At 41.5% G+C, this 20,327-nt stretch overlaps 1 protein-coding gene across 1 annotated transcript in view; it reads right to left on the bottom strand.

The window, feature by feature from the left end:
• The window catches only part of snapin (SNAP associated protein), a 72,795-nt gene extending 52,772 nt beyond the window's left edge, over nucleotides 1-20,023 (bottom strand). Inside the window, exon 1 of the mRNA XM_034165585.1 lies at nucleotides 19,775-20,023. Coding sequence (XP_034021476.1) covers nucleotides 19,775-20,023 — 249 coding nt within the window. The remainder of the gene's footprint in view (nucleotides 1-19,774) is intronic.
• Nucleotides 20,024-20,327: the final 304 nt, after the last annotated feature.

Genomic DNA, 20,327 nt, shown 5'->3' with positions numbered 1-20,327 from the left:
AAACGCTGAGAATAACACAGGATAAACAGAGAGTAAAACTGAGAATAAACACTGAGAATAAAAACTGAGGATAAACACTGAGAATAAACACTGAGGATAAACACTGAGAATAAACACTGAGAATACACTCTGAGAATAAACTCTGAGAATTAACTCTGAGAATAAACACTGAGGATAAAAACTGAGGATAAACACTGAGGATAAAAACAGAATAAACACTGAGGATAAAAACAGAATAAACACTGAGGATAAACACTGAGAATAAACACTGAGGATAAACACTGAGATTAAACACTGAGAATAAACTCTGAGAATAAACACAGAGGATAAAACAGAGGATAAACACTGAGAATAAACACTGAGGATAAACACTGAGAATAAACACTGAGAATAAACACTGAGGATAAACACTGAGGATAAAAACAGAATAAACACTGAGGATAAACACTGAAAATAAACACTGAGAATAAACACTGAGGATAAACACTGAGAATAAACTCTGAGAATAAACACCGACGATAAAAACTGAGGATATACACTGAGAATAAACACTGAGGATAAAAACTGTGGATAAACACTGAGAATAAACACTGAGGATAAACACTGAGAATATACACTGAGGATAAAAACTGAGGATAAACACTGTGGATAAAAACAGAATAAACACTGAGGATAAACACTGAGAATAAACACTGAGGATAAACACAGAGAATAAACACTGAGAATAAACACTGAGGATAAAAACTGAGGATAAACACTGAGAATAAACACTGAGGATAAACACTGAGAATAAACACTGAGAATACACTCTGAGAATAAACTCTGAGAATAAACACTGAGGATAAAAACTGAGGATAAACACTGAGGATAAAAACAGAATAAACACTGAGGATAAACACTGAGAATAAACACTGAGGATAAACACTGAGATTAAACACTGAGAATAAACTCTGAGAATAAACACCGAGGATAAAAACAGAGGATAAACACTGAGAATAAACACTGAGGATAAACACTGAGAATAAAAACTGAGGATAAAAACTGAGGATAAACACTGAGGATAAAAACAGAATAAACACTGAGGATAAAAACAGAATAAACACTGAGGATAAAAACAGAATAAACACTGAGAATAAACACTGAGGATAAAAACAGAATAAACACTGAGGATAAACACTGAGAATAAACACTGAGGATAAAAACAGAGAATAACTCTGAGAATAAACACTGAGGATAAACACTGAGGATAAAACAGAGAATAGACACTGAGGATAAACACTGAGGATAAAAACAGAGAATAAACTGAGAATAAACACTGAGGATAAACACTAAGAATAAAACACTGAGGATAAAAACAGAATAAACACTGAGGATAAAAACAGAATAAACACTGAGGATAAAAACAGAATAAACACTGAGAATAAACACTGAGGATAAAAACAGAGAATAAACACTGAGGATAAACACTGAGAATAAACACTGATGATAAAAACAGAGAATAAACTCTGAGAATAAACACTGAGGATAAACACTGAGGATAAAAACAGAGAATAACACTGAGGATAAACACTGAGGATAAAAACAGATAATAAACTGAGGATAAACACTAAGAATAAACACTGAGGATAAAAACAGAATAAACACTGAGGATAAACACTGAGGATAAAAAACAGAGAATAAACACTGAGGATAAACACTGAGGATAAACACTGAGGATAAACACTGATAAAAACAGAGAATAAACACTGAGGATAAACACTGAGAATAAACACTGAGGATAAACTCTGAGAATAAACACTGAGGATAAACACTGAGGATAAAAACAGAGAATAAACACTGAGGATAAACACTGAGGATAAACACAGAATAAACACTGAGGATAAAAACAGAGAATAAACACTGAGAATAAACACTGAGGATAAACACTGAGAATAAACACTGAGGATAAAACAGAATAAACACTGAGGATAAACACTGAGGATAAAAACAGAGAATAAACACTGAGGATAAACACTGAGAAATAAACACTGAGGATAAAAACAGAGAATAAACACTGAGAATAAACACTGAGGATAAACACTGAGGATAAACACTGAGGATAAACACTGAGGATAAAAACAGAGAATAAACACTGAGGATAAACACTGAGGATAAACACTGAGGATAAACACTGAGGATAAACACTGAGAATAAACACTGAGGATAAAAACAGAGAATAAACACTGAGGATAAACACTGAGGATAAACACTGAGAATAAACACTGAGGATAAAAACAGAGAATAAACACTGAGGATAAACACTGAGGATAAACACTGAGGATAAAAACAGAATAAACACTGAGGATAAAAACTGAGAATAAACACTGAGGATAAAAACAGAGAATAAACACTGAGGATAAACACTGAAAATAAACACTGAGAATAAACACTGAGGATAAAAACAGAGAATAAACTCTGAGAATAAACACTGAGGATAAACACTGAGGATAAAAACAGAATAAACACTGAGGATAAACTCTGAGAATAAACACTGAGAATAAACACTGAGGATAAAAACAGAGAATAAACTCTGAGAATAAACACTGAGGACAGACATTGAGGATAAACACTGTGGCTCAAAACATTTTTACATTCTTAAGTCACGTTTTTCACCTTTCAAGAAGTAACAAAAAAGCAACAGCAGCCATTTTGGACACCATCTTGGATTTTCATAGCATCCACAAGTTCGATTTTTGGGGACTTTCAGTTTCTGTTTTTTTGAAAACTTATCTGAAAATTTCAGCTTTTTCTGCAAAATTTCTGTGATCTGTCCATTTCTGATGCACCAGATCCCATTGAGTCCAAGACAGATCACAGAAACTGATCACAAAACATTGAGTTTGGTATGTGAGCTACCATTCTAGTGGGGACTGTTTTCTGGTTGTGGTCTGACTCTGACCAGCACAGAAGTTAGTTAGTTAGTTATCATTTACCTCCCACATGTCCAAACTGTCAGGATGCTGAAGGAAGTCAACTTCTGTCAAGTCTCCAAAAATTAAACCGATTTTAATATTTTTTGTGATTTTAGACATTTAGTTGAAATGATTATCGAGATTTTTGAAAAAAATCACCATGTGATGGTGACACAGGCTGGCCGGGGTCGCAGCTGCTGGGCTGTGATTGGTCCAGGAGTCCACTGACTGACAACAATGAGAGGGAACAGCTGATGAGGAGTCCAATGTGTCCTCAGACCCGACCAGCAGCCACCACGTGAGGATGCTTTCGGACCCACCACACCAAGGAATATTCTTCACCTTCTGAGGATTTGAAAGACAAGAAGCTTTGAAACAAGCCAAAATGAAAACTAGTTTGTGGTTGATCTGCTTGGCAGTGTTCTGTTTCAGTAAGTTCACTTTGCTCAGAAATGCAAATAGTTTACTTCTTTTCTGCAAAAACTTATTTCCATCATCATCCAACATGTTTTCATTCCTCAAATCAATTATTCATAAGATTATTATCAAAGCTGACTGGTCCAGGGGTTCCATGTGTAGTGGGTTTGTGTGTGTTTTTTTTTTTTTTGGGGGGGGGGGGGGGGGGGGGGGAGGCTTATGTGTTGGGTTTTGGGGGTTTGTGTGTTGGGATTTTTTTCGGGGGGTTGTGTGTTGGATTTTGGGGGTTTATGTATTGGGTTTTTGTGTGCTTGGTTTTATGGGGGCTTATGTGTTGGATTTTGGGGGTTTATGTATTGGGTTTTTATATGCTTGGTTTTTTGGGGGCTTATGTGCTGGGTTTTGGGGGTTTGTGTGTTGGGATTTTTTTCAGGGGGTTGTGTGCTGGGTTTTGTGGGGTTTATGTGTTGGATTTTGGGGGTTTATGTATTGGGTTTTGTATGCTTGGTTTTTTGGGGGCTTATGTGTTGGGTTTTGGGGGTTTGTGTGTTGGGATTTTTTTCGGGGGGTTTTGTACTGGGTTTTGTGGGGTTTATGTGTTGGATTTTGGGGGTTTATGTATTGGATTTTGGGGGTTTCATGTAGTGGGGTTTTTTGGGTATATGCTGGGTTTTGGGGTTTTTCTGTGCTGGGTTTTATGTCAGATTTTGGGGGTTTTGTGTGCTGGGTTTTGAGGGTTTGTGTATTTTTTGTGTACTGAGTTTTTGGTTCCTCTGCTTGTGTGGACATTGAGTGTGTCAGGTTGTTAGCAGTGGCAATGCGGAGGAGCTGAGGTTCTTCACTCGTGTGGCTGATCAAACATTCACTTCATGTTTCCTGCAGACATGAAACAAAGTCCTCAGTGATGTTTGAGAAAAGCTTCACTTTTGGTTTATTGCTCATTAAACACACTATGTACTATTCCGTCTGGCTTTGATAATCAGTCATGTTTGGGTTCCAGCAGAACTTTGGTTCTGGTAAACTTAATGAGGTCATTGTTTAGTATTAATGCAATCAAAAGGGGGCAGAACAGATCTTGATTTATATGTTTCATTGTGCGGCACGTTAGCACTGAGCTACACAAATACACCTTTTTAATTACAGCTACAGCTGATTTGAAAGAAAAACTGAAATTAAAATTCTGAGGGTCTTAGTACAGGTGAAGGTTTAATTTATGTCCATGCAAAGCTTCAGCTGAGCCATTTTTCCTCTGCTTTTCCATGGCGACACACATGGGGGAGTCTGTGTGTGACCTCTGACCTTTCAGAGCAGGGGGTAGGGTTGTAGGACCTTCTGGTCAGCAGCACAGGCGGTGGAGGGGGCCATGGACACAAAAGAACCCCGTCTACAAGTCATCAGTATTCAGTGACCCTTCCACCCTGATCTCCATAACAGTGCCAAACGCAGACCTTATTAAAGCTGTAATCCCCCTACAGCTGTCCATGACCGTGTCCTCAGCAACCCCCAACAGTGACCACGCAGGAACATGACCACGTCCTGGATTCATCCTCAGCAAGGCCACAAAAGCTTGACAGTGGTCCATGTGACAGCAAAGTGGCTAAAGTCTCTATCCGTGGAATCAACCCCCCCCCCCCCCCCCCAAAAAAAAAAATAACCATGACAGACCATAAGAAAAACCATCAGATTGCCTTTATAACTAGTTTAAACAAACACCCAGTCTAGTCAGGTCCACAAGTATGTGGACAGTATGTTGCCTCTGTTCTCCACCACAGTGGAGTTCAAATGAAACCAGTCAGATGTTCTTGTGTGTCAAATTCAGCTTTAATTCAATAATATCACAGTAGACATTTAGGAATTACAGACTGTCCCACCACTTCCAGAGCCCACACTTAATTATTTTTAATACAAATCATCACTTTTACAGAGTTTTGTTTGACCAGTCAGGGGATGAACACATGAACATTTTTCTTTTATTTCATTTCCATCATGTGACCTACGCAGTCCGTTCTCCATTGTCTAGTTGGTTAAAACACAGCAAATGTCTCTGTGTTTTGTAGCAGTTTGAGTGATATCGGAGCTGTACAGCCAATTAAAAAAAAAACAAACAAAACAAAACAAAAAAAATTATGGCCTAAAGGAACTGACAATATTTTCTGCTGAGCGCAAAGTAACACTGTGGCCTGTTTTTTTTATAACTCCATTCATATTTAATGAATAAGACACTCTCACTCATCAACCTCCTTTACTCCTGACTCACCTCTCTGCTGTTTAAAGTCGTGGGCTCAGGTCTGCTGATTGATGATTTCTAGTGGTACTTGATGCGTTTGGGTTTGGTCCATTTGTACATGATCCCAGCAGTGGAACCATTTTCAAACTTGGTTTTGCTCAGTGGGATGTGAGGTGCATTTAAAATGTATTTAAACTTTTGCAGTGAAAAAAAACGAGCCCAGGGTCTGAAATCCTAATCCTAGTCTCTTTGGGACTGCACACATGTCTCCCAGTGGTTCTGCCATTGTTGGAAGCATTTCTGGAAAGTCTCTTGTGGAATGGTGTCCAACTGGGCCATCAAGTGTCATTTCAATCTTGGGGACCAGCCAAAAATCAGACGGAGCCATGTCAGGAGAGCAGGGAGCCAGACAAATCACAGGAGTGTTGTGTTTGTCCAGGAAGCCTGAATTAGCAGAGAAGAATGGGCGGGTGCATTGTCATGATGGAACTTCCAGACGGAGTTGCTTTTGCTTCACCGTTGGCAGATTCAGCACAAATTCTGTGGACACTCTCAGCATGCCCTCCCTCAGAATGGATTGTACCAAACCTGTGCTTATCTCTACCTTGTCCACAAGTTCTTGGATGGTGACACGACGGTCATCCAAGACCAAAGTCCGTATTCTGTCAGTCACTTGGTCGTTTCAGGTTGTGCATGGCCTATTGAAACTCTCCACTGATGTGCGTCCATTTTTGACACAGTCACAGCATCATCACCAAAACCCTGCTGAATCTTGGTTTCCCCTTGGGTATCACCAGGCATTTGACAAACTTTGATGCAATAGCTTTGCTCAAGTCATTCTGTCATGTTATAGCAAATGAGAAGTTGACGGGTGCTCAGTACACATGTTCACTCTAAGGCTGACTGCTAGCGACCGACTCGCTCTGCTGTGGGAGTCGTCTCCCCAACAAATGACAACTCGCATCCAGTCCAATCCACTTTATTTATATAGCACATTTAACAACAAAAACGTTCCAAAGTGCTGCACATACAGTAGAATCACAATCGATAAATCCCCAATAGTCAAGAAATAAATTAAAATTAAGAAAATTAACAATAAAAATAACTAAAATGTGCAAGATAAATAAATACATACATACAGCATACAAAAGATAAAACCAATAAAATCTACCAAAATAAAACAAAACCAATAAAACAGAGGACCACACAACTCACGCAGTGTTAAAAACCAGAGAATAAAAGTGGGTCTTCAGACGAGACTTAAAACACTCCACTGTGGGGGCTGTTCGGACATGGAGGGGCAGAGCGTTCCAAAGTCTGGGGCCAGCCACAGAGAAAGCCCTGTCCCCCCTGGTTTTAAGTCTCGTCTTGGGTACCACAAGCTGGAAATGGCCCTCAGACCTCAGAGCACGCGCTGGAGAGTAAATTTGTAGGAGGTCAGTGATGTATTGAGGGGCCATTCCATTCAAAGCTTTAAAAACAAACAGTAAAATCTTAAAATCAATTCTAAAATTAATAGGAAGCCAGTGCAAAGATGCAAGAATTGGGGTTATGTGGTCACACTTCCAGGCTCCTGTTAAAAGTCGCGCTGCAGCGTTCTGAACTGCAAACGGGAAAGAGCCCGTTGGCTAATGCCGAAATAAAGTGCGTTACAGTACTCCAGACGACTTGAAATAAAAGAGTGCACAACTTGTTCAAAAAGGTTGAAAGATAGCGGTTTTACCTTTGATAAAAGACGGAGATGATAAAAGCACGATTTCAAGCCACCATTGATTTGTTTATCAAATTTAAAATCGTTGTCTATCGTGACACCAAGGCTGGTGACCTTGGGACGTCCAAAATCCTTAAGAGGTCCCAAGTCAACGAGGGCAGTTCCAAACAACATAACTGCTGTCTTGCCCTCATTAAGTTTCAAAACATTCTGTGACAACCAAGCCCTGACGTCACACAGACAGTCGAGTAGGGGTGTCAGGGGGCAAAGGCTGTTTTTAGCGATAGGCATGTAGATTTGATAGACATGCTTCATTTGTTTCTGTGGGATAAAATAAGGTGAATGAATGCACCCCAGAGATGTATCTGAGTTGAGGTGCTTCCCTTTCTATCTGTTTATTCTGGTTTCCTTTGTAAAAGTTTCACTGTCTTGTCCGAGGGCTGAAGAAGCGGTATCAATCTGACTCAGTTTGTTGGACTCGCGGCCTGAAAAGAACCTGGCTGGAATATGTGATGTGGATGGTTGTAATAAGATGCTTCCTGCAGCTCCAAAGCCTAGGAGATGTTGTTGTGGATCACAGATGATCTCTGCATCTTTAGGTGCAGGTGTAGGAGACTGGAGTGTGCACCGTATTTTATGGAGATAGAGTATCTCGTCAATAGTTTTACATCCTCATTGAAGACAACTTTGGATGCTGTAGCTCCTCTGAAAAAGAGAGCTTTAAATCAGAAGTGCCTGACTCCGTGGTATAACTCACAAACTCGCAGCTTAAAGCAGATAACCCGTAAGTTGGAGAGGAAATGGCGTCTCACTAATTTAGAAGATCTTCACTTAGCCTGGAAAAAGAGTCTGTTGCTCTATAAAAAAGCCCTCCGTAAAGCTAGGACATCTTACTACTCATCACTAATTGAAGAAAATAAGAACCCCAGGTTTCTTTTCAGCACTGTAGCCAGGCTGACAAAGAGTCAGAGCTCTATTGAACCGAGTATTCCTTTAACTTTAACTAGTAATGACTTCATGACTTTCTTTGCTAATAAAATTTTAACTATTAGAGAAAACATTACTCATAACCATCCCAAAGACGTATCGTTATCTTTGGCTGCTTTCAGTGATGCCGGTATTTGGTTAGACTCTTTCTCTCTGATTGTTCTGTCTGAGTTATTTTCATTAGTTACTTCCTCCAAACCATCAACATGTCTATTAGACCCCATTCCTACCAGGCTGCTCAAGGAAGCCCTACCATTAATTAATGCTTCAATCTTAAATATGATCAATCTGTCTTTATTAGTTGGCTATGTACCACAGGCTTTTAAGGTGGCAGTAATTAAACTATTACTTAAAAAGCCATCACTTGACCCAGCTATCTTAGCTAATTATAGGCCAATCTCCAACCTTCCTTTTCTCTCAAAAATTCTTGAAAGGGTAGTTGTAAAACAGCTAACTGATCATCTGCAGAGGAATGGTCTATTTGAAGAGTTTCAGTCAGGTTTTAGAATTCATCATAGTACAGAAACAGCATTAGTGAAGGTTACAAATGATCTTCTTATGGCCTCAGACAGTGGACTCATCTCTGTGCTTGTTCTGTTAGACCTCAGTGCTGCTTTTGATACTGTTGACCATAAAATTTTATTACAGAGATTAGAGCATGTCATAGGTATTAAAGGCACTGCGCTGCCGTGGTTTGAATCACATTTATCTAATAGATTACAATTTGTTCATGTAAATGAGGAATCTTCTTCACAGACTAAGGTTAATTATGGAGTTCCACAAGGTTCTGTGCTAGGACCAATCTTATTCACTTTATACATGTTTCCCTTAAGCAGTATTATTAGACAGCATTGCTTAAATTTTCATTGTTACGCAGATGATACCCAGCTTTATCTATCCATGAAGCCAGAGGACACACACCAATTAGCTAAACTGCAGGATTGTCTTACAGACATAAAGACATGGATGACCTCTAATTTCCTGCTTTTAAACTCAGATAAAACTGAAGTTATTGTACTTGGCCCCACAAATCTTAGAAACATGGTGTCTAACCAGATCCTTACTCTGGATGGCATTACCCTGACCTCTAGTAATACTGTGAGAAATCTTGGAGTCATTTTTGATCAGGATATGTCATTCAATGCACATATTAAACAAATATGTAGGACTGCTTTTTTGCATTTACACAATATCTCTAAAATTAGAAAGGTCTTGTCTCAGAGTGATGCTGAAAAACTAATTCATGCATTTATTTCCTCTAGGCTGGACTAGGGGGGTCGTTTTGACCGTTGGGGTTTTACTGTAATTATTGTATGGCTTTGCCTTACAATATAAAGCGCCTTGGGGCAACTGTTTGTTCTGATTTGGCGCTATATAAATAAAATTGATTTGATTTGATTTAGGGAGGCTTATCGTGGATCATGTGATTGGCTGGCTGAGTACAGACATGCTATCGGCTGCCAGAACTGATCATGTCCATAATGCTAGACTTTTCTTCAGCTCTATGTCAAAAGAAGCTGTTCCAACTTTTCAGCTGCTGATTTTACCACCGTGGTCCCGAGCTGTGTCAGGGAGTTATTTAGTCCTATCAAATACGATCCTTGGATCAGGATGAGTTGTGTCTGACTTTGATGACAGTTATGGGTGATTCTTTAACTACGGGCACTATTGGCCTTGTAAATGTAATTTCCACCACACCAATGCCTTACAATATAAAGCGCCTTGGGGCAACTGTGTGTTGTGATTTGGCGCTATATACATGTGCTCTGATGTCACTGTTTATCTCCATAGAAACTACCCAAACAATCTTTCATACAAACTGTTTAAAGGGACAGTGTTGTGGTGGAAATTACGGCAATAGTGTGGGACAACTACATTTTGTTTTAAAAAAATCACAACAGTTGTATGACATTGAATACCCCAATTATGTTTTGATTATTTTACTGATATTTTATTCAGAGATATTTTAAAACATTAGAAAAAACTTTTTTTTACCATTCATTTTTATCATTGAAGATCAAAAGTCTGGGTGTGGGACAATCACAAAATGGCAATATTTGCATATAATGATGCTGAAAATGGTGAAAAAGTCATCATAGACTACTAGAACAAATTTCTTAAAACACTTTCATTGTAAAAATAACTATAAAAGTGTGAAATTTCCCCTTTTTTCTGTTTTTCATACAATATGATCAAAGGACATAAGTGCCCGTAGTCTAAGAATCACCCTTAAATGTACTACGTGTTTTCTTGACTCATTACCTGCAAAGTTGGTTCAAGGTCTTTGGTCTTATGAGGGTCATTCCTACTGATTATTGTTGACTTATTGCTCACCACTGGAAGTGTTCCTGCTAGATTTAAATCAAATCAAATCAGTTTTATTTATATAGCGCCAAATCACAACAAACAGTTGCCCCAAGGCGCTTTATATTGTAAGGCAAAGCCATACAGTAATTACGGAAAAACCCCAACGGTCAAAACGACCCCCTGTGAGCAAGCACTTGGCGACAGTGGGAAGGAAAAACTCCCTTTTAACAGGAAGAAACCTCCAGCAGAACCAGGCTCAGGGAGGGGCAGTCTTCTGCTGGGACTGGTTGGGGCTGAGGGAGAGAACCAGGAAAAAGACATGCTGTGCAAGAGAGCAGTGATCAATCACTAATGATTAAATGCAGAGTGGTGCATACAGAGCAAAAAGAGAAAGAAACACTCAGTGCATCATGGGAACCCCCCAGCAGTCTAAGTCTATAGCAGCATAACTAAGGGATGGTTCAGGGTCACCTGATCCAGCCCTAACTATAAGCTTTTGCAAAAAGGAAAGTTTGAAGCCTAATCTTAAAAGTAGAGAGGGGGTCTGTCTCCCTGATCCGAATTGGGAGCTGGTTCCACAGGAGAGGAGCCTGAAAGCTGAAGGCTCTGCCTCCCATTCTACTCTTAAAAACCCTAGGAACTACAAGTAAGCCTGCAGTCTGAGAGCGAAGCGCTCTATTGGGGTGATATGGTACTATGAGGTCCCTAAGATAAGATGGGACCTGATTATTCAAAACCTTATAAGTAAGAAGAAGAATTTTAAATTCTATTCTAGAATTAACAGGAAGCCAATGAAGAGAAGCCAGTATGGGTGAGATATGCTCTCTCCTTCTAGTCCCCGTTAGTACTCTAGCTGCAGCATTTTGAATTAACTGAAGGCTTTTCAGGGAACTTTTAGGACAACCTGATAATAATGAATTACAATAGTCCAGCCTAGAGGAAATAAATGCATGAATTAGTTTTTCAGCATCACTCTGAGACAAGACCTTTCTAATTTTAGAGATATTGCGTAAATGCAAAAAAGCAGTCCTACATATTTGTTTAATATGTGCATTGAATAACATATCCTGATCAAAAATGACTCCAAGATTTCTCACAGTATTACTAGAGGTCAGGGTAATGCCATCCAGAGTAAGGATCTGGTTAGACACCATGTTTCTAAGATTTGTGGGGCCAAGTACAATAACTTCAGTTTTATCTGAGTTCAAAAGCAGGAAATTAGAGGTCATCCATGTCTTTATGTCTGTAAGACAATCCTGCAGTTTAGCTAATTGGTGTGTGTCCTCTGGCTTCATGGATAGATAAAGCTGGGTATCATCTGCGTAACAATGAAAATTTAAGCAATGCTGTCTAATAATACTGGCTAAGGGAAGCATGTATAAAGTGAATAAAATTGGTCCCAGCACAGAACCTTGTGGAACTCCATAATTAACCTTAGTCTGTGAAGAAGACTCCCATTTACATGAACAAATTGTAATCTATTAGATAAATGTGATTCAAACCACGGCAGCGCAGTGCCTTTAATACCTATGGCATGCTCTAATCTCTGTAATAAAATTTTATGGTCAACAGTATCAAAAGCAGCACTGAGGTCTAACAGAACAAGCACAGAGATGAGTCCACTGTCTGAGGCCATAAGAAGATCATTTGTAACCTTCACTAATGCTGTTTCTGTACTATGATGAATTCTAAAACCTGACTGAAACTCTTCAAATAGACCATTCCTCTGCAGATGATCAGTTAGCTGTTTTACAACTACCCTTTCAAGAATTTTTGAGAGAAAAGGAAGGTTGGAGATTGGCCTATAATTAGCTAAGATAGCTGGGTCAAGTGATGGCTTTTTAAGTAATGGTTTAATTACTGCCACCTTAAAAGCCTGTGGTACATAGCCAACTAATAAAGATAGATTGATCATATTTAAGATCAAAGCATTAATTAATGGTAGGGCTTCCTTGAGCAGCCTGGTAGGAATGGGGTCTAATAGACATGTTGATGGTTTGGAGGAAGTAACTAATGAAAATAACTCAGACAGAACAATCGGAGATAAAGAGTCTAACCAAATACCGGCATCACTGAAAGCAGCCAAAGATAACGATACGTCTTTGGGATGGTTATGAATAATTTTTTCTCTAATAGTTAAAATTTTATTAGCAAAGAAAGTCATGAAGTCATTACTAGTTAAAGTTAAAGGAATACTCGGCTCAATAGAGCTCTGACTCTTTGTCAGCCTGGCTACAGTGCTGAAAAGAAACCTGGGATTGTTCTTATTTTCTTCAATTAGTGATGAGTAGAAAGATGTCCTAGCTTTATGGAGGGCTTTTTTATAGAGCAACAGACTCTTTTTCCAGGCTAAGTGAAGATCTTCTAAATTAGTGAGACGCCATTTCCTCTCCAACTTACGGGTTATCTGCTTTAAGCTGCGAGTTTGTGAGTTATACCACGGAGTCAGGCACTTCTGATTTAAGGCTCTCTTTTTCAGAGGAGCTACAGCATCCAAAGTTGTCCTCAATGAGGATGTAAAACTATTGACGAGATAATCTATCTCACTCACAGAGTTTAGGTAGCTACTCTGCCCTGTGTTGGTATATGGCATTAGAGAACATAAAGAAAGAATCATATCCTTAAACCTAGTTACAGCGCTTTCTGAAAGACTTCTACTGTAATGAAACTTATTTCCCACTGCTGGGTAGTCCATCAGAGTAAATGTAAATGTTATTAAGAAATGATCAGACAGAAGGGAGTTTTCAGGGAATACTGTTAAGTCTTCAATTTCCATACCATAAGTCAGAACAAGATTTAAGGTATGATTAAAGTGGTGGGTGGACTCATTTACATTTTGAGCAAAGCCAATTGAGTCTAATAATAGATTAAATGCAGTGTTGAGGCTGTCATTCTCAGCATCTGTGTGGATGTTAAAATCGCCCACTATAATTATCTTATCTGAGCTAAGCTAAGCTAAGATTTAACCCTTTAGTATCATCACATTCTTCAATAGAATGTAGTAGATATCATTATGCTCTACTAAACGGTTGAGTTGACCATTACAGGGTTAAAGGTAGTGTGATAAAACATTCTCATAAAACACAGTCTCCAGGTGCTGTAGAACTATAGACCTATTTGTAATGAATCCCTTTTCTGGAAAGTGCTGGAAAAAGTCATTGCAAAACAACTAGTTTTTGATCTGTTGGAGAATTATCTTTTTGACTCCTTGCAGTCAGCATTTAAGGCTCATCACTCCACAGACACAGCACTCACTAAAGTGATGAATGATTTCTTAACATCTGTGGATGCAGATTCTACAACCCCAAATCAGGAAAAGTTCAAATACATTGAAAATGCAGATTCAATTTTTTTTTCAGGAACATCTTCTCCGTGGTACCAGAAACGTTTTCATCTATTTAGTGGTGACAAAAAGCGCAGCCATGCTGCTTTGTGCACACCTGATCCCATCAGAGCTCCTACATGAAGCGGGCATGGTCCTAATACTTGGCTGGGAGACTTTTTTAGAACACCAGAGGATGGGTTTTCTTCCCCATGTTGAAATGTAGTTGTGTCAAGAAGGTCATCAGGTGTAAAACTACTGCCAAATCTCAGTGTGGATCTGTACTAGTTCTGTTTTTGTGACCCTGGAGCTGAAAGTCAAACAACAACAACGTGGTGACAAGAAGAGGAATGCTGTGGATTCTTATGGGGTTTTTAAAATTTCCTTTTCCCATAAAGTTACATGCTATAGCCTGTTAGCCTGTGAGGGTATTTGTGGTCTAAACTAATACTGATTAAATCTGGGGTTTTTTTTCTGAGTGAAAACATAAGCTGCAAAATATTTAAAAATAGAACCCAGAGTGAAAAATGGCATAGCGGCTCCGTCCTGCCGGTAGCCATTTGTTTGTTTGCTTTTAATGCTGACGCACAGAACAAATTCATGTTTCTGTGGAAATGACGTATAAGAGAAGACTCTAAACTCTCAGCTGACACCAAACCCCAACGAAAACTTTAATGAAGAATCCCCTCGACCACTGTTGCTGTTTATTGTCCACACAGCTGGGATGTGCAGGCTGCAGATGTCATTACACATCCACCAAGAATAAAGACGTAGTGTGTGACTGAGGCCTCGGAGGACGGCAGACATGGGAGGGTTAGGGAGACCCGGTGGCATGGGAAAGTCACCTTAGGGACGGCTGTGAAAGGAGCAGGAGCATGGAGGGGTGGAGGGGTGCGTAAGAAGGGCAGATGGTGCCCTTGAAGTTGGGGTGCATGGTGACTGATGGAAGTTTTTACAGAAGGCAGGGGGTTGGTGCAAAAGCACACAGTGTCACAACGTCATTGTCACTTCTTGGTCCTGTGTCTGGAACGGTTTTCTTCAGTTGACCCCGGCTCGGGTATTGTTCCTGCACTTTGTCTGGAAGCCATTCAGCCTCACTCTGACCTCCTTCCTATAAAAGCCGTGGAGGCCGTCAATCTCACGGCAGTGTTTGGGCTGTCTCACCGTGTCTCACCGCGTCTCACCGCGTCTCACCACGTCTCACCGTCAGGTAGTGTTTGGACTGTCTCACCGTGTCTCACCACGTCTCACTATGTCTCACCACGTCTCACCGTCAGGCAGTGTTTGGGCTGTCTCACCGCGTCTGACCATGTCTTACTGTGTCTCACCACGTCTCACCGTCAGGCAGTGTTTGGGCTGTCTCACCGCGTCTCACCACGTCTCACTGTGTGTCACCACATCTCACCATCAGGCAGTGTTTGGGCTGTCTCACCGCGTCTGACCACGTCTCACTGTGTGTCACCACATCTCACCGTCAGGCAGTGTTTGGACTGTCTCACCGTGTCTCACTATGTCTCACCACGTCTCACCGTCAGGCAGTGTTTGGGCTGTCTCACTGTGTCTCACCGTGTCTCACTATGTCTCACCACATCTCACCGTCAGGCAGTGTTTGGGCTGTCTCACTGTGTCTCACTATGTCTCACCACATCTCACCGTCAGGCAGTGTTTGGGCTGTCTCACTGTGTCTCACCATGTCTCACCACATCTCACCGTCAGGCAGTGTTTGGGCTGTCTCACTGTGTCTCACCATGTCTCACCACATCTCACCGTCAGGCAGTGTTTGGGCTGTCTCACTGTGTCTCACCATGTCTCACCACATCTCACCGTCAGGCAGTGTTTGGGCTGTCTCACCGTGTCTCACCATGTCTCACCATCAGGCAGTGTTTGGGCTGTCTCACCATGTCTCACCACATCTCACTATGTCTCACCATGTCTCACCGTCAGGCAGTGTTTGGGCTGTCTCACCGTGTCTCACCATGTCTCACCACATCTCACTATGTCTCACCATGTCTCGCTGTCTCACCATGTCTCACCATGTCTCACTGTCAGGCAGTGTTTGGGCTGTCTCACCGTGTCTCACCACATCTCACAGTCAGGCAGTGTTTGGGCTGTCTCACCACGTCTCACCATGTCTCACCATCAGGCAGTGTTTGGGCTGTCTCACCGTGTCTCACCACATCTCACAGTCAGGCAGTGTTTGGGCTGTCTCACCACATCTCACCACGTCTCACCATGTCTCACCATCAGGCAGTGTTTGGGCTGTCTCACCGTGTCTCACTATGTCTCACCACATCTCACCGTCAGGCAGTGTTTGGGCTGTCTCACCGTGTCTCACCACATCTCACAGTCAGGCAGTGTTTGGGCTGTCTCACCACATCTCACCACGTCTCACCATGTCTCACTGTCAGGCAGTGTTTGGGCTGTCTCACCGTGTCTCACCACATCTCACAGTCAGGCAGTGTTTGGGCTGTCTCACCACATCTCACCACGTCTCACCATGTCTCACCATCAGGCAGTGTTTGGGCTGTCTCACCGTGTCTCACTATGTCTCACCACATCTCACCGTCAGGCAGTGTTTGGGCTGTCTCACCGCGTCTCACCACGTCTCACTGTGTGTCACCACATCTCACCATCAGGCAGTGTTTGGGCTGTCTCACTGCATGTCACCACATCTTACTGTGTCTCACCACGTCTCACCGTCAGGCAGTGTTTGGACTGTCTCACCGTGTCTCACCACGTCTCACTATGTCTCACCGTCAGGCAGTGTTTGGGCTGTCTCACCGCGTCTGACCACGTCTCACTGTGTGTCACCACATCTCACCGTCAGGCAGTGTTTGGGCTGTCTCACTGCGTGTCACCACATCTTACTGTGTCTCACCACGTCTCACCGTCAGGCAGTGTTTGGACTGTCTCACCGTGTCTCACCACGTCTCACTATGTCTCACCACGTCTCACCGTCAGGCAGTGTTTGGGCTGTCTCACTGTGTCTCACTATGTCTCACCACATCTCACCGTCAGGCAGTGTTTGGGCTGTCTCACTGTGTCTCACCATGTCTCACCACATCTCACCGTCAGGCAGTGTTTGGGCTGTCTCACTGTGTCTCACCATGTCTCACCACATCTCACCGTCAGGCAGTGTTTGGGCTGTCTCACCTGTGTCTCACCATGTCTCACCACATCTCACCGTCAGGCAGTGTTTGGGCTGTCTCACCGTGTCTCACCATGTCTCACCACATCTCACCGTCAGGCAGTGTTTGGGCTGTCTCACCGTGTCTCACCATGTCTCACCACGTCTCACCATCAGGCAGTGTTTGGGCTGTCTCACCATGTCTCACCACATCTCACTATGTCTCACCATGTCTCACCGTCAGGCAGTGTTTGGGCTGTCTCACCGTGTCTCACCATGTCTCACCACATCTCACTATGTCTCACCATGTCTCGCTGTCTCACCATGTCTCACTGTCAGGCAGTGTTTGGGCTGTCTCACCGTGTCTCACTATGTCTCACCACATCTCACAGTCAGGCAGTGTTTGGGCTGTCTCACCACGTCTCACTATGTCTCACCACATCTCACCGTCAGGCAGTGTTTGGGCTGTCTCACCGTGTCTCACTATGTCTCACCACATCTCACCGTCAGGCAGTGTTTGGGCTGTCTCACTACTTCTCACTGTGTCTCACCACATCTCACCGTCAGGCAGTGTTTGGGCTGTCTCACTACTTCTCACTGTGTCTCACCACATCTCACCGTCAGGCAGTGTTTGGGCTGTCTCACTACTTCTCACTGTGTCTCACCACATCTCACCGTCAGGCAGTGTTTGGGCTGTCTCACTACTTCTCACTGTGTCTCACCACATCTCACCGTCAGGCAGTGTTTGGGCTGTCTCACTACTTCTCACTGTGTCTCACCACGTCTCACCATCAGGCAGTGTTTGGGCTGTCTCATCGCGTCTCACCACGTCTCACTGTGTCTCACTGTGTCTCACCACAGCTCACCTTCTTCTTCTTCTTCTTCTCGTGTGTGCGTTCCCAGGTCTGCTGGGGGCTCCCCTACCATTCCGAGGGGGGAGCAGCACATTAGTGTTTTAGCTTTTCCTCAATCCGTGTAAGAGCTTTTGCAGTTTCTCTTAATTTGGTTGTATCTTCTTCAAAGATATCCTCCGTTGTTACTTTCGGGCATTCTTGCCTATTGACTTGCTGGCATTCCTCTAGTATATGTTTTTGAGTTTCCTCCTCAGCATTGCAGAACCTACAGGATACATTGGCATATTTATTCCTATAGTTGCATTTTACTGCCAGCATTCTTGTTCTTGCCATCATAATGCTATGTGCTTCCATCCTGTTTAGTTTGTCCAGGTAGGGTTTCCTTTTTCCTACTTCCAACGTTTTTACGTTTTCAATGTAATGTTTTACCTTTGATTTGATCTCTCCTTGTTCTTTGATATTCTTCTTTAGCTGTTCGCCTATTTTCCTTTTTATATCTCCTTTGCTTGTTTGATCTGTTATCTGTAGTTTTTCCTTAATCCTGTTGACTTCCCTTTTCCATGGTGTACTATTGTTGTTGATTATTCTTTTCATTAGGTCTGATCCTACTGTATTTATCCTTTTTTGGAAGTTGACCTTGTTTTTTTGTATTATATGGTCTATATCCCAGAGCCCTGTTTCCGCATACATGATTTCTCTCGGTGTTGTTGTTGGTAGTATTAGGAGCCGTTTTAATATATTGTCCAAGATTTGGTTCCTCATTTTCCCCTCCTTTTTTGCTGTTACCACTGACTCTCATGCATACACAATTATTGGGATTATGCATGATTCCACTAGTTGCCAGATAACTCTCATCTCTATTCCTCTTAGGTCCGGGCTTCCTGCTATTTGTAGGATGGTTTGTAAGGCTCCTTCTGCTTTCTTTTTTGCTTCTTCTATTTGGTCGGCTTGGTTGTTATTATTGTTGATTATTTTCCCTAGGTATTTGTAATTTACACATTTTTCCAGTTTTTTGGGTCCTATGTAGAAATTTGCACCATCTTTTGGTTTCCCTATCATCATAACTTTACTTTTTTCTTCCCCAAATTCTATGTGGTACCTATTTGCCAGATCATTTGTTATATTTAGCATTATTTGCATTTCCTTGGCCATCTCTGCTATGAGGGCTATGTTGTCCATCCATAGTAGGCATCCTGTTTTTTTCCCTGTACCTGTCTCTATTCCAAGGTTGCTATTCAGGATCTCTTTGCCTATTTCTTCTATTAGTAGTGTGTACATTATGACTGTCAGGACTCCTCCTTGTCTAATGCTGTCTTTGATCTGTATTTGTCTTGTAAGTCCATATCTGGTCATTATTGAGGCTTTCAGGTTTTCATTGAGCTCCTTTATTTTTAGCCATATTTTATCTCTTAGTCCATTTCTGTAGAGCGTGTACATCAGAGCATCTGCTCAGGCTTTATCATATGCTTTGGTCACATCCAGGAACGTTATGTATCTTGGTTTTTTGTTGTCAATCAGGTGGTTTAATAGTAAGATATGGTCTGCAGTTCCTATGTTTTCCTTACCACCTCCCTGCAGTTCACTAATTTGTATCAGGGGTTTTATTCTATGATGTAGGATTCTTTCATAAAATTTCCCTATGTTGCTGCTGAGGGTAATTCCCCTTTCATTGGCACATTTGCCTTTTTTTCCTTTACCTTTGTATATACTTACAATGTGGCCGTTCCTCCATTCATCAGGGATTTTGTTTGTGCCGTTTGATTAAACATTGTACAATATATTATCATAGTGCCATTTGTTGCATTTATGAATATTTCGTTTGGTATGTTGTCTGGTCCCGTTGCCTTTTTCCATTTTAGTTTCCTCTTTACCCGCAGCATGTCTTCGAGGTCTATTTTTGGTATGTTTTGCGGTCTTAGCTGGTCTGTAACTTTCTCAACCTCTGCCGATATTCTATTGGTCCATGCCTCATACTCCGGTTTACCTTCTCTTGCTCGGTATAGGTCCTCGTAGTAGTTTGCTATGTGGGATTTGGTTTCTTCCTCATTAGTGATTTCTCTATTGTCCTCTGTGATGTAGTTGTATTCTGCCTGTCCCTTCTTGGCTAACTTTTTCCTCATTTTCCATATCTCATTTCTTGGGTCTCTGCTGGTAATAATTTTGTTCAGGTTCTCTTGGACTTCTTTTTTATATTTTTCATCCGTTACCTTTCTTAATTTCCTTTGTGCCTCGTAGTAGCTCTCTAGAGCTTCCTTTTTTTCCTCTTTGTCGGCCTTCTGGAAAATTTTCCTTTTCTCTCTCACTTTCTCCCGCAGGCCTTTTGTTTCTGGGTCTTTTCTTCTTTTCTGTTGCTTTATGCTTATTGTTCTCTGTCCTATTGTCTCTTTTAGGGCTTCCTTTATTACTGTTTCATATTCTTTGTAT

This window comes from Thalassophryne amazonica, unplaced genomic scaffold (genome assembly GCF_902500255.1).
Source record: "Thalassophryne amazonica unplaced genomic scaffold, fThaAma1.1, whole genome shotgun sequence".
NCBI lineage: Eukaryota > Metazoa > Chordata > Actinopteri > Batrachoidiformes > Batrachoididae > Thalassophryne > Thalassophryne amazonica.
Note: the sequence above shows the minus strand (reverse complement) of the source record. Positions and strands in the feature narration are given on the sequence as shown.